Consider the following 15240-nt stretch of genomic DNA (forward strand, 5'->3'; position numbering starts at 1 on the left):
TAGAAAGGGCAATTTCTTGGCTACTGTTTAGGGTTGCCAGATAAACTACAGGATGTCCAGTTAAATTCACATTTTAGCTAAACAACATAATTTTTTAGTGTAAGTACATCCCAAATACTGCACCGGGACATACTTACACCAGAAAAAATCCGTTGTTTATCAGAAATTTAAATTTAACTGGGCATCCCGTGTGTTAATTTGCTAGGTCTGGCAACCCTATGTTACTTCCACAATAAAAATGTCACCCAAGGAGACTGGGAGCTTTCACGATTACTGAAAGTAGCTCTCAGTTTTGAACCCAAACAGAACAGTGTATGAGATAAAACTGAAAACAGAATCAGGTCAGTCATACAAAGGTGAAGGGAGTCCTTCTTCATTTCTTCGTCTTTGTGTTGCTCTGCGGATCCATTTCTGTTGGGAGTGACCCTCCTAGTTCTACTGTAGGTCAAAGTCATACTTGGTAGGCCACCTGGATGGCTTCTTTGTCCCAGCTTTAACTCAGATGATCAAATCAGAACTGGAGCTCCCTTTTAAATCCAAAGTGCTTGACCTCCTTAGGGTAGCTCTGGACCCTCTTGAATTTTTGCTTCTACAAAATTCCTACCAGGCCTAGTCAAGTGGGGTCTGACTAGACATGTGAGAATAATGATGACTATTATTTACTGAGCGCCTAATATGTGCCAGTGCTTTACCTACATTACCAGCATCTACCTACGTGAGTTCACATTGCCTCCTAACAACCAGCCCTATGAGATGGGTACTGTTGTCTCCATTTTACAAATGAGGGAATGAAGGCCCAAGGAGATGAAGTAACTTGCTGCAGGTCACAGAGCCGTTGAAAGGCAGAGCTGGCATTAGCGTTCAGGTCAGTCTGACTCTAAAACCCCACTGCTTAACCACTGTGCTACCACACGTGGTACCCTTAGATCCCCATTCTTCCCTCCCCAGTCCCCAGTTTGACTTGATATTGGAATATGATCCCTTTCTCTCCTTGTTCCTTACTAGCTGGAATTGGCCCTAAATCACCTTTGTCCATATGTGTCGTGCACCAGTGGAATAGACACAGAAAGCTGGACACTGGAAGATGTTAACTTTGGATGCTTCCTATTTTATGTGAGAATGATTAAACCAATTGGGGAAAAAAAAAGAGCCCAACATTTTAAAATGTGTCATCACTTTAATATCTTTAAAGAGCCTGAAGAGACTTTCAAGCATGAGACTGTAAATAGCTAACAGCTCCAAGATGAGCTTACATAGGAATCACATGATTGTCCCAAAATGGCCATTTGTCTAACTCTGAAAAGCAGCTGTAGTGCTCAGCCAACTCTCCTGCCAAAGGCAGGGCCCTCTGTTCCCTGCCCACTCCCTCCTCCCAGCTCTCCTCTTGGTAAAGAATTTGCAAAACTACCCCGCCAGGTACCTTTTTCTTCTTGAACCAACACGTGCTCCTCCTGGTTCTCTCCTTATATGAAATGAGTTGTGAGCATTTTGAGCTCATCAAGTAAACAGTTTTACTTGTTCCAGCTGGGAAAAATCCATGAAGTTGGCCATTCTGTTCCTATCATCTGCTCTGGCCTGGTTGTTAAGTGTAAAATATCTCTGTGGGTGTGGTCTACCCAGTGGTATTTCTCAAACTGTGGGTTATGGACTCAAGGGTCTGGAAGAATTTCTTTCACAGGGTCACACTCCAACACTGACTCTTTCTGGTGAAAAGCTACCCCGGCCTTCCTCCTCTGACTCTCAACCTATCTCCCATCCTTCTGTTCCCCTGGAGTAGTGTAGTGGGCCTTCACTTTCCTCTTCCTCTGTACTCTCATCGTCTGTCTCCTTTCCCCACTGTGCTACATTTCTCGGTGTTCCTGTTTCCGTTAACCACTAGGTCCTCATAGTTTTCACAACCAAGGCCATCTAACTCTCAAAGGAAAGTTAAAACAAAAAATGGGACACTAGGAAAGACAGCAGAGGTGAGGGGCATAATGTTACAATCTTCTTCCTTAGCCCTTCACATCTGAGAAAAAGAACCTTGTTCTATTCTCCATGGAGACTAAGGGCAGCCCCAGGCACTCCCTCCTCTATTCTGCCTCCTGACATTCCTCTCTTCTTTTGAAACCCCTCTCCCCACTTCAGGTATAACTTAGTCAATTTCTACACTTGGTAAACTTGCAAACATTCTGTTTCCCTCCTTTTGGGTGATGGAATGCTGGTGCATGGGGGCTTTCAGGAACAATTCAGTAAGTGATGGCCTTAGAATATTTCAAAAGAAGTTCTGGGAAGATGTTATTGATTAGTCTCTGTCCATGGTATCTCATTTGCCTCTTTGAGGGGCTCAGCAGAAGCATTTGGTCCGTCATCTGCTCTTCCTTGGGAGCAGGTGAGGTGGCACAGGTATAGGCCTTGAGCAAATCTCCTAAATTCTGTATTTTTGTTTCCCCAGCTGTAAAAAGGACAAAATAATTATTCTGACTTCACAGCATTGCTGTGAGTATTCAATGAATTAATATTTATAAATCCCTTAGAATAGGGCTTAGCACACAGTAAGCACTATATTAAATAAGGAAGTATAACAAGGCAAAAAGTAATAAGAATGTCCTTCTTTTGATTCATGCCTGAATAAGTATATTCAGCTTCTTTTTGACACCTTAGAGTTCTAAAATAAACCCAAGGACTGCAACCCAACACACTCCATAATTTCACTCAAGGACTTGGACAATCTGGTCTTAATGTACCTCTTCTCACCTGCATTTTGGCCAGACTGATTGACTATTTCCCATTCCAACTTCCCATTCAATTCCCTTCCCCATCCCTTCCACATGTATCCAGCTGCCCTCGCTGCCTTTACCTCACGTTGGCTGTCAGCATGTATGGCCCAGTAGTTTTGGGTATCTATTTAAGTGCAAAGCCTTTCTTCTCTTCTGGATCACGAGCTGCTTCTGAGGGGTGAGGACTACATTTCTGATGGTTGTGTACCATTCTTCATGCCTTTTACATAAATGGTACTCTATAAATGTTTTGATCGGCTGATTTGAGCTTTTGCAGACTAGGAAACGGTTGGCCTAGAGCCAAGTGGCACCTAGATGAATCTTGCCTCTAGGCCTCATGGATATGTTCTGTTGAAAGGCCAGCGCCTCCCTGCTTTGTGTTAAGGCGATGGGAGCCTCCAGCGTGGGCCAGGGCAGACAAAGCCACTGTGAGGTGGGGATGTCGGGGGCAGTGTGCTGGGATTCAGATGTGGGATGGACAAAAGGAGAAGTGCTTGCAGGCAGAAGGCTAAAGGCAGTGGCTTTGCACAATTACCAGGAACGCTTTTATTTAGCACCTTGTAAGAGTTCGGGCAAAACGGGACAGTTAAAATGTACTGTTTATAATGCAATGGGCTGCCTCCGAAAATGTTCCAACTTTGCAGGCCTAGTGGGAAAAGGACTAAACACAGAGTTGGGAAAAATCACAGCACCACTGCTAAGAGGTGTATAGGTTGGAGCGAAACCGAGAAGTTGGCATAACCATTAGTGGCCGTCTCTAAAAAAATAAATCAGCGGGGTGCTATTACTCATATCCTGTGTGATTTTTGGTGGATGGATAAATAAAATTATACGAGGAAAACTGTTTTCTAAAAGTAAATTCTGCCACTCCAGCACAATGGTATGTATGTCCACCCTTTTATAAATATATTTACACTAACTCACATGGCCACGTAGCTCTCACATGGTAGAAAGACAGTTGGCAAAGACAGTTGGAAGAATGAAAAAGTGCTATGTGTTTTTTCCCCATTTGTGGGCAGCGTTTGATGTTTGTAGATGTATGGTTTTAATAACCTTGACTAGTAGATACGGCAACTGTGAGAATTTCAAAAAGGAAAGCAAGAGTCCAGAGAGGAAAACATCTGCTATTTCTAGGGGGCAGTCTTCCCAGCAGCCCTCAGACCAGAAGCTGATTTTCCTCCAAGGAGAGCCCAAGGACAAGATAAATAGGTTTCCTGACCCAAAGACAGGAACACCCAGGGAGACCAGGAGATCTGGGAGTGGGAGCAGATGGGAGGGGTGGAATGTCCAGGGTGAGGCTGGGACTAGCTAAGGGGCTGGACGGTCCGTCCATCTGTGGCAGCTGAACATTGTTGCCTGTGCAGCCGAGGGCAGGGTCCCTTAGAGGCCCAGAGGTGTGAGCCTGCCTTCGTTTGTGTCTTCATTCTTCAGCAAACCTTTACTGAGTTCTTATTATGCGCCAGATACTGGGCTGAGCCCCAACTTGTGACTTCATTGGGCATTGAGTCCGAGGCCTTGGCAGCTAAGGGTGACGTTCCTTAGAGAACTGGGAGGTCTGCCCGGGAAGAGGCACAGCACAAACAAGAAAGCACTGGAGAAACCATCAGAGGAGGTGATGCACAAAAGCTCTACACCGGAGAGCAGTGCAGGAGCAGACACATTCTTCTGGGAGTTCAAGCTTGACTTCCAGCCACAGTATTCAGATACTAAGAGACTTGCAGAAGGAGTCCAGAGACCCTGCTGACCAGGGTAGGCCATTGTGAGTCTTCCGAAGCTACAAAGCCAGCCAGCTGAGAAAAGGAGCAAGTACAGACACCTCCAGTCACCAATGGCTGGAAGAGTTTACTAACCTCTTTCAGGACCATAAATAAAACCACACCCACAGTTGCACGTACTGTACTTCATTTGATAAGTGCAAAATAGTAAACTGTGTGTCGTTTACTTACAGTGCTGTTTTGATGGTTCTCAAATAATCTCTTGTTTTATGTTCTAAAGTCCACTCAGATAGTGCTAGAATGGACCATCTGAGCCCAGGTAGCCTGAATAAAACAGCTGTTCGCAGTCTGCATGTCTGAGCAGGGATGACTCTTGTGAACGTTCCAGGCCTCAGCGTATAGACTCTTTGTTCGTCCCCCTGTTATCATGTGCATCACGAAGTTTTTATAGTAAATCACAAAGCAGTTTGTTTTTCCCAACAAATGGTCTGCCCCTTGAGGGTAGGTCCCCTATCCTGTGCATCTCTTTGTCTCTGACACCCGGCACAGAGCCTGGATCACAGCGAGACCCAGAACTAGGACTGGTCCATTTTGGATGCACTGATCTCAGACATTCCCGAGCTGACACCGGGATCAGTGTGCGCATGCCTCATTCCGAACCTTCCTGCTTTCAAGTGGTATCTTCTAATGAGATTAAAAACCTCTTTATACTGTTTTCCTTTTATATCATGCAAATAATATATTTAAGATGTAATCTTCTGTGCTTCATGTTACAGATTAATGTTAAACAGACTTTCTCCTTCTAGAGTGTGAATGTCTTTATTACCAGTTGCTTTACATTTTCATTCCTACCCATAATTTTTTCAGACTCTCTGAATTCCTGTTCAAGTTTCCTTTTCCCTGGAAGTTTATATCACCTCTCAGGCTGCTTTTGACCCACCCACTCAGTACTTTACCTCCCTGGCTCTCATGCTCTGCCCCGGTTATTCCTTGCCTATGCCATATGGCCTTATTAATGTCAATGAGACATTACCCATCCCTTTTCCTGGCACTTATGCCTCCAGAGAAAACTCTGTCATATGCATCTCTGAGCCTCCCATAGCAGCTAACACAATGCCTCTCGCTCCAGTAGATGCTCAACAGATGGGTGCTAATAAAGTTCCATTAGTGAGACAAGGTAGTTAAGAGCAGGTATTCGCTTGTTAGTGAGGGAACAGTAGCAGACTGAGTATAAGAATTTGATTGGGACTGCCTGGGTTCTAATCTTGGCCTCGTCGCCAACTACTTTTATGACTTTGAGTGGTCTGCCAAACCTCCCTGGGTCTCAACATCTCCATCTTTAAAATAGGACAGTAGTAGTACCTACGTGATGAAGATGCAGTAAGGTCTAACTTAAGAGTTAAGGTAAGCACAGCACTTAGCACAGTGCCCGGCCCATGCTGAGAGCTATCATCACCGTCAACCACCAGCACCATAGGTATTCATTATCAGACGCTGGGGTTTGAATAAAGAAAGTTAGTCCCTCGAGGTTCCATTCCTGTGAAGTCACCTTCTTAGATCCCTCGGGGAGTACCCTGTGCCCTGCCCTTTTTCTACACAGGCAACATGTCCGCTTCTGGATCGTATGGGCCATCTTGACTAAGAGTATTTCTTTTTTTCTACCTGTAGTCTTTGACCTATATTTATGTGTTGGTGTTAGAGCAGGTATATTGCTTTCATCAGATTCTCCAAGGGGGAAGTCCATGACCCAACATAGGTTAGATACCACTGCGGAAGACGTTGATGACGTCCTGATAAGGAGAGTGAGAGGGAACTTGTGCACACGGTGGAAATGTACACTCAAGACACACAAGTGTGGCTTCCCATGGCACTTGCCATCCTGCTGTCCCTGAGAACGGAACACTCTAGTTCGTAAGTAAGTGTTTCAATGGGCTCCTACTGAGTATCAGGTACTGTACTAGGTCTGGGGCCCCGACGCATGACTGGGACATGGTTCCTGCTGTCGAGGTGCTTGAGGTCCTAGCAATTTCCTTTCATCTTTTACTAAACACTAATTTAATAATTTTATGACTCATGAATAAATAAGGCTTGTCTCCCCAAGTGAACGCACTGTGTGCTTAGTACTGTCCTGAGTGCTATTACAGTCAGTGCTGTTTGCCCCACTGCTACCCAATGGAAAGAAAAGGTGACAGACAGGTCGAAGGACGAGGTAGGGATTTTGAGGGCAGTGGGGAGGAGGCAGCAGGGTCATGTCAGCATGCTGAAAGCTGAGCAGTCCTCACGCCACACTCTGTTCTGTGCTAGGTCGCCGGTAGAGGACTGAAGGCTTTTTTGGTCATAAACCTCCTTATGCCTTGGCTTGGCCTGCGTTCAACTCTCATAAAAAATACTAGTAAATGTTAGGACTAGAAATAAAACGAGGCACAGGTTGCCATTAGAACTTTTTCTACAACCGAATTACTTTTTCTTCAACTGAATACATTACAGGTTGTATCAGCCAGGATCCCATCAAGAGATGACTTTCATTAGAATCATTCAGGAGACTTGAATAATAAAAGGAGTACTTTTAGTGGAGTGGTCATGGGCTTGTGCAAGTCTGCCAGGGCGAAAATAGTGGGGCTCCATTTGTACCCCTAGACCTGAGAGGACAAGGGGACAGGCTGGATTCTGGAAACAGGAGACAGAGAAGGCTGCCCTGGGGTCGGGGGGATCTGAAACCTTCAGGAGGTGAGGGCAACCCACAGCCCAAGGCCGCTCTGCCCCCTCCAGTCTCCTGCTGGTGCTCTCCAGTGGCCAAACCCAGGAAAGGGTCCCACTGATGTGGTCCACACAGGTCAGGTGCCAAAGCAGAGAGCAAGGTGGAGAAGGATGGAGAGAAAATCTGGAGGGACACACAGGAAGACACCCGGCAAACAAGTTTGCAAGTTTGATTTTAGAGGTAAGCGTGTATATTTCAATTTTATCTGTTTTGGCCAGCTAGATTTTTAATAAGGTTATAAAATATTTCTGCCATATTTATTACACCATCAGTTTGATGTTCTCAGTGTCTTACTAGTTTAGCCTTTTTTTTTTTTTATTTAAAGGGGAAGTTGTGTATAAGCCTGTTTTCCTCCAGAGCACACAGAGAATAAAAATGCTATTTTTCAGAGATTTTCCTTTTTGCAAAGAGAGTTGTTCCATTTCCTCTCTCTTTTCCTCTCTACTGCTTTCTCCTTCTGTGCTTAGGCCAAGAGTATAGGACATTTGGAGACATCTAGCATGGTGCTTCCCAAACCTTTCTCAGACAAAGACTCCTTTGGGAATCCAACTAAATTTCCTGGTTTTCTTTTGCTTTCAATACCAATGCCCATATTACCCAACGAGGTTATTTTTATTACTTACAAATATTTTTATAATTAACATAGGACTCAATATGGCACCGAAGGTAAACAGACTGTAATTGTTTCAAGTTCTAACTACTGTGAATGGATAGTAATCTTCTAAGAAGGTATTATTAAAACACAGTATAAAATAGTCACAAATATCAAGGCATAATTGCGAAGGCATATCAATGACTATAAACTGGAATGGCAAAATAAACTGGAATTTCAAACTTAATCACTGTGAGGCTTCCCTGGTGGCGCAGTGGTTGAGAGTCTGCCTGCCGATGCAGGGGACACGGGTTCGTGCCCCGGTCCGGGAAGATCCCACATGCCGCGGAGCAGCTGGGCCCGTGAGCCATGGCCGCTGAGCCTGCGTGTCTGGAGCCTGTGCTCCACAGCGGGAGGGGCCACGGCAGTGAGAGGCCCGCGTACCGCAAAAAAAAAAAAAAAAAGTTAATCACTGTGCCATAGTAAATATGATTGTGGCCCATTTCAGCACTTTACTAGAATAGGATCTTATCTTCTGATTATTCGCTGATAGGCATTCATTTTACTATGATATTCAGCAAGAAACCCCTTACATCACTTTCAAAAGGTAGGCAGTTTCCTAGAACAGCTATCCTGTCTCTGCCAAGAGCCCCGTAGGCACTCACTTCCCTATGGAGCCCGCTGTTTCTTCCTCCTTTCCGTATACCTCCTACATCTTTATCCAGCCTTGTTTCTGTGGCCGCCCTGAGTATTTTACTCAGCTGGCCTAAGGTCACTGCAAAATTTTGATCGGAACTTCACTGAACCAGGGATCAAAGAAATGCTAAAGGAATTCTCATTATAGGCTTTAAGTATATGCTGCTTCTTAGATGCATGGGAGCGATTTCTGGGGTTACCCTCCCTGAAATTACACAGAAAGGACTGTATCTTCTCAACCCTAACCCTTTACCACCACCCCCAGCCATTCCAACCCAGCAAGCATTTTCTCTGGTGCATTGCTAAGCAATGCTCCTGTTGTCCTTAAGTGTTTGAGGTCTTGGGCCAGTGGTCACAAAGGGACCAGACTGCCAGCCAGTGGACTCGTTCTTCAAGTCTTTATCGATTCCATTCTGTGTGTCACAGACCATGCCATTTGTGGCCTCCCTGAAAGCCATGGGGAGACACTGAAGGGCTATGAATAGAAGAGCGTTGTGTTCTCCTCTGCCACGCTTCCCTTCCCCATCCTTTTGGAAACAGCACCTCAGTTTTCCTCTGGGGAACTACCCCATCCTAATCTGCATCTGTGTGGTTTGCATGAAGCTGATGCTGCCCTGCAGCGCTAGAGGTTGGCTCTGAACTTGGATCAGACCAAGCAGAGTTTCGGTGATTGGTTTAGGAATAAATATGTGACCCAAGACATGAGAATCTACCACAAGAGTTTGGCTGGAACTACCAGAAAAGAGGAGTCCCCTCTGTCTGCTAGGGTCCCTCAACTGGTATTATGTAAGCCTGTAGCCACCACTTAGGGGGAGCCTGCCTAAGAATGCCAACGCACTGGAACACAGAGCTGGAAGATGGAGAAAGATAGCTTCCAATCACCATTTAAGCACTTGGGTCCAGCTCCTTTGGTACTGTGACCCACTAATAGGCCCTACCTGTTGTTTTGCCCATGATGACAATTTGAGTCGGCACTCTGTCATTTACCACCTGGGCTCCTGAGTAAAACACCCACACATCTGAGAATTCAGCGCTTTCTGGGACCCCAGCCCCAGGGAGGCCATAAGCTACTAAAAAGAGATTATGGTCAGCTTGAGCTTCGGGGCCCAGAGAACTACACAGAGCGTTGTTACTTTGCCGGAGAACATGATGATACACATGAAATTCAGGAATTCCAGGAGTGGACTTGGGCCTGGTAATAAGGTGTATTACTAGCTATGTGTGTCATCTGTGATTAAATATGTTTAAATCCTGTGAGGGCTGGGTTTTACCTTAGGACAAACACGTTCTAAGTGATTTGAGGACTTTTTACTTTTAAACAAGTTAATGTTAAAAGTATTTTTTTTAATAACAGAGTTAAAGGGGTCAAAGTAAAGAATCAATCACATAATATACACACGTACATACATACATGTGTGTATATATATATATTTTGTTTTTTGTTTTTAAAGATACTTTAAAATCTAACATGTTGCTGGGCTGTATTAACAGGAGCATGGCATGAAACTGAGTCACCATACTCAGTATTAATGAGACACTTAGTGGCAAAGCTGTCATTCAGTTACATGCCCAGCTTGGGCTTCTGCATTTTGAGAGGATGTGGAAAGCAATTGAACTGATTAAAAGCATGGAAAATCAGATCTCTGAAGAATGATGAAAGTGGGCTATTTAACCTAAAGAAAGGAAGATTGAAGGGAGAAAATAAATGGTATTTAAGTCTAGAAAGAGTTCTTATAATGAAAAAGGTGGCTGATGTTTTCCTCCTCCACTGAATATATGAAGAGAAAATTGCCTTAGACATTTCATTTGTATAAAAGAAGGAGTTTTCAAGCATATAGGATTCCTGTACTGGGTAAGAAGTTGGACTAGATGAACTTTATATTCCTCTTCACTAAGATTCTGTGATTACTAGGTGGAGAATTTGCTTATCAAAAGAGTTGCGAAACTGCTTGGTGCATATGTTAAAAGGTAACATGAACAAACGTTGGCTGGTTTAGTTTAAATATAGGTCTGCCCAGGAGTTACTTCTAACGCTCATAACATGCCTGTGAAGAAGCAAATGTCGTGTATGGACAAACAGCCAACAGGAAAAAGAAACCTAGTGGCCAAGTAATGATAAAGCCTAGGATTTCTGTTTTCTACTCCTTCACTTTCTCTGTTAGAAAGCAAATGATAATTTGTTTCTGCAGTAACTATAGAAATGAGACAAATCATGGGATAGCTTAGCACTGGTGCCAGTATTTTTGGAGGGGGAGAGTTAAGTGTATGGGTCCATATTGAGTCAGGAGCATGTAATGTTGGCTCTGGTATGTCTCTGGCTTATTTCCTACTGTAACTTTACTAGTCTAATTTGAGATTCAGAGACTTCAAACCAAGACTCAGGAAAATGGATTTTACTTAGGGAAACAATTCTAGTTTTACACATGGAAAAGCTATTCTAAAGAACAATAGCTTTGGCATACTACTGCTTTGCTGGATCTAGACTTATTTTAAAAGTTAAAGTTAAAAAAAAGTACAGGCCGTATGTCGCTCCACTTTCTTCTGTACTTTTTTGGGCCACTACGTTACGTTCTACTATGTGGTGACTTGGGGTGCTTTGTACAAGTTCAAGCTCCCTCTGACTATACTTTTCACGCATCTACATATCTACTAATTAGGTCCATTGTCAGGTTCTGCAGTTCCCTTGGCCACATTGCTTAGAGGTTACAGTCTCTGCATATTACACAGCAGCAGTCATTTCCTCTTCACGGAGCCCACATGGTCGCTTACAAGTCATTTATACAGGAGGCTTTCCAATCTTTAAGTGAATCTCTTAACAAGCAGAGGATGACTGACTTCACAGTCAGTAATTCTAAATAAATTCAAATGATAATGTCTAGATCTGTAGTTTTCAGGTTACAGGGAATAACTGGGAAGAGAGAAGAATAGCAAGTCTGCAAACCTGTTGTTGAAAGGATTGGGGGAAGAGTTTGCTGAAGCTGGTGATTTTGATAGAACAGGACCTCACAATCCCCCACCTCTACTCATTTCCCGATTGAATTTTGTGGGAAGAATCAACTGAGAAACAAAACCAGACAAGCAAACAAACCAAACGCCTCCTAACAACAATAGCAACGAAACCTAGCTTCCAAAAGGAGTTCACATTTTAGGTTGACTTTTCGAAAAACTGATTTAGAAACAAGAAGCTAGTTTCTAAGTTTATTTCCACACTTGCCCTCTGACCTCTGTCTTGTTGAAAGATTCAGGGTATCAGATTCTCTCCCATCATCTCCTTTCAACAGAACTTACTGTATTACCCACCCCCCACCCCCTCAAATATAAATGGCTAAAACAGCTGGCTCTTGCACTCTGGGTATACACACACAAACAAAGGAGACACACACACAGACACATAGAATATACCTCTCTGCATATATAAACACACACTTTGGTCATTTATTTTTTTAACAGAATAAAGGTCATTAATCAAAATACAATTCATTTTAACAGTCAAGGCTTGACACGAGATCATTATTTCAGGAAAATCCAAAGAGACTAAGCTCTCTTTCATAACATTGTTTTCTTTCTAAACCTCTGTAGGGTGCATGGCTCTTCTCCACTGAGGAAGTTGGGGACAGCGCCGCAGAGCAGCCTGGTGCCCACATGTTCAAAGATCTAAGTTGTCTTGGGGAAGGAGCTTATGCCACATATTCACTCACCTCACAGAGGAGGAGACTTTACATCTGTTGTATTTCTAACACTAGGCTGTCTCTAGTTAACCCCAGGGCAAAGAAAACAAAAATATTTCCTCCTGTTTCTCAGAAGGTGCAGAGAAATAAAGCTAAATGCCTTTTTAAAAATTCCATTTCAGTTTAGTTTAATCTGCTCTTTCCTTAAACGTTTTGTAAGCTGAGAAGAAACATTTTCAGATTGTCTCATCTAGGTGAAACCTGTCTTTACAAAGTGTAAGAGAGTCCAGGCCTTTTTTCTTCTTCAGTCTATGAGAGATCATGAAAAGGCTGGTATAGATTTCTCCTTCTTACTGCCTAGGAAATAGAGGTGTAGAGTAGCAGAATGAACAGACCAATGGCCAAGCAAATGAAAAAGATCCCAAAAGCCCTGTCTACAACCTACCCACTCTGATGAGTAACTAGTTAGCTGGTTCTGGAATGGCACGATCTCACTCTTTCTGCTGTTGGATACAGGCTCTGCTACAAAGCCTGCCCCCAGATTGGGTGGCCCCTTTGTCCAATCAGGGCCGACCAGTGGCTCCCAAACTAGTCTGTAACTTATGACCCTCTAGCCTTAAGAAGTTAGGCTTATTCATATTCTCTAAATAAATAAGAAAATGACAACCCAATAGAAAAATGGGCGAAGGCTACACACTGGCAGTTTTTAGAAGAAACCTGAGTGTTCAACTTTCCAAGTCATTAAGGAAACAAAAATTAATACAAAAATGAGATACCACTCTTACCCATCAGTTTGGCAACAAACAAACAAGCAAGCAAAAAACTCCACCAAAGCCAAGAACCAAAAATCAAAAATAAAACGGAAAACTCCTAAATGTCGGTGAACACGTGTGGAAACAAGAACTCCTATTGCTAGTGGGAGAGTAAATTGGAAAGTCACTTTGAAGAACTATCTGGCAGCATCAAGTTAGATGTAAAAAGGCACAAACACTGCAACCCAATGAATACAGTTCTAAATTTGTGCCTTAGAGATACTCTATGCTTCAATGATAAGATTATGTACCCAAAAAGACTATATTTATTTTAAAAAGACTAGAAGGATGAATACCAAATTCTTGATAATGGTTGTCACCTGGAGAAGGAAAAGCGATCGTGGTACTTCAACATGATATATTTTTTTAATTAATTAACTTATTTATGCAGCACCGGGTCTTACTTGCAGCACGCAGGATCTTTCTTAGTTCCGGCATGCGGGCTTCTTACTTGCGGCATGCAGACTCTTAGTTGGCAGCATTCGAACTCTTAGTTGCGGCATGCAAGTGGGATCTAGTTCCCCGACCAGGGATCGAACCTGGGCCCCCTGCCTTGGGAGCACAGAGTCTTACCCACTGGACCACCCGGGAAGTCCCCAGCATTTTATATATATATATATATATATATATATATATATATTTTTTTTTTTTTTTTTTTTTTTTTTTTTTTTGCGGTACGCGGGCCTCTCACTGCTGTGGCCTCTCCCGCTGCAGAGCACAGGCTCCGGACGCGCAGGCTCAGCGGCCATGGCTCACGGGCCCAGCCGCTCCGCGGCATGTGGGATCTTCCTCGACCGGGGCACGATCCCATGTCCCCTGTATCGGCAGGCGGACTCTCAACCACTGCGCCACCAGGGAAGCACAGCATGATATATTTTTAAACGTACAAGACAACAAAGAAAAAAAAAAACTGAAGAAAATATAGAAAGTGTTTGTTGTATTTTTCTCTGTGTAATTTTCTGTATTTAAAATTTTTTCGAAGTTAAAAAAAAAAGAAGAGAGCCATCATGCATTTGACTAGTACAGTCAGCGTATTTTAGTCCTTCAGTAGTTTTCTGGTGTGCGTCTTTCCTGTCCTGAAGCACATCAGCTTTCCTTTATGATACCAACAGGTTTCACCACGACTGATTTTCCTGCCTAGAGATGCTTAGAAGGCCTGCCAACATGGGGAGTTGTAGAAGAGGCCTAGAATCTTTTTCTTTTCATCATAACATTTTGTAGAGCTGGAAAATCAGGAATCATTTAATACAATTCTTTTATTTAAATGAGGAAATTGAGGCCTCGAGAGTCTTGTTCAAAATCACCAGCTAATTAAAGGTAGAGTAAGGACTAGAATCTGTGACTACTGGTTTTCCAGTAACAAAAGTTTGACATATGGGAATTAATGGAAGCTCTGCAGATCCTTTCTTCGGAGCCTTCACTGTGGACAAGCAGGTACCTACTGCGGGTTTGGTGTTATGGAAGTGGCCATCAGGCCAGCAATACTTGAAGAGACTGGAAGGAGAAAAGTGAAAACTCTGTGTGGTCACTACAGCATATAAAGCAGCAAAGCTTAGAGGAGAAGGGGTTTATGACAAGTGGCAGTTGCCTGGGTCTCGCCTGGCTCTGTCACTTCCAGATATTTTACCTTGGCTGTAATTTAACCCTTCTGTGCCACTGTAAATATGAGCGTATTAATAGAACCGATTTCAGGGACCAAAATGAGGGTTAAAAGAGTTAAAAATGCAACCTGTGAGAATGGTGTCTGATATATGTGTTCAGCAAATGTTAGCTATTATTATTCCATCATTTGTAGAACAAACTATTGAGGAAACTGGATATTTAATTATGGTTCTGCCAGCTTTTGCCTTAAACCACACACCTAACTCTCAAAGCTGTCATTAGTATCTTCCTTTGTATTTGACTTGGATACGTCTTAGTTTGGAGTTAAGAAAGCATAATTCAAAAAGGTAAGATCATTTATTTGCCCAGAATAGTGTCATAAAGGAGTGGTAGTGATTATATTTTCTTTTCACTGCATTTCACTCAACACTTATCCCTCCCTTTTGGTACACATGGGGCTATAGCTGGGAGATACTAAGCAATGAAGTGACCATAGTAGAGGACTCATTCCTTGAGGGGTCTTACTGTCCAATGCCCAAGTTATCATGGTGCTCTCGAATCAATTACCAGCAGGTTCTTGAGGTTTTTCATGAAGGACGTAACACACACACACACACACACACACACACACACACACA

At 43.2% G+C, this 15240-nt stretch overlaps 1 protein-coding gene across 4 annotated transcripts in view; it reads left to right on the top strand.

The window, feature by feature from the left end:
- Positions 1 to 15240, top strand: part of RAD51B (RAD51 paralog B) — a 690361-nt gene that overhangs the window by 479989 nt on the left and 195132 nt on the right. The window contains exon 9 of one of the 4 annotated variants that reach the window (XM_049706910.1): positions 4223 to 5310. The exons of the other annotated variants lie outside the window; for them this stretch is intronic. Coding sequence (XP_049562867.1) covers positions 4223 to 4248 — 26 coding nt within the window. The 3' untranslated portion in view covers positions 4249 to 5310. Of the gene's footprint in view, positions 1 to 4222; positions 5311 to 15240 lie in introns of those variants that run through there. 4 annotated transcript variants of the gene reach the window in all.

The sequence above is a fragment of the Orcinus orca genome, chromosome 2 (genome assembly GCF_937001465.1).
Source record: "Orcinus orca chromosome 2, mOrcOrc1.1, whole genome shotgun sequence".
NCBI lineage: Eukaryota > Metazoa > Chordata > Mammalia > Artiodactyla > Delphinidae > Orcinus > Orcinus orca.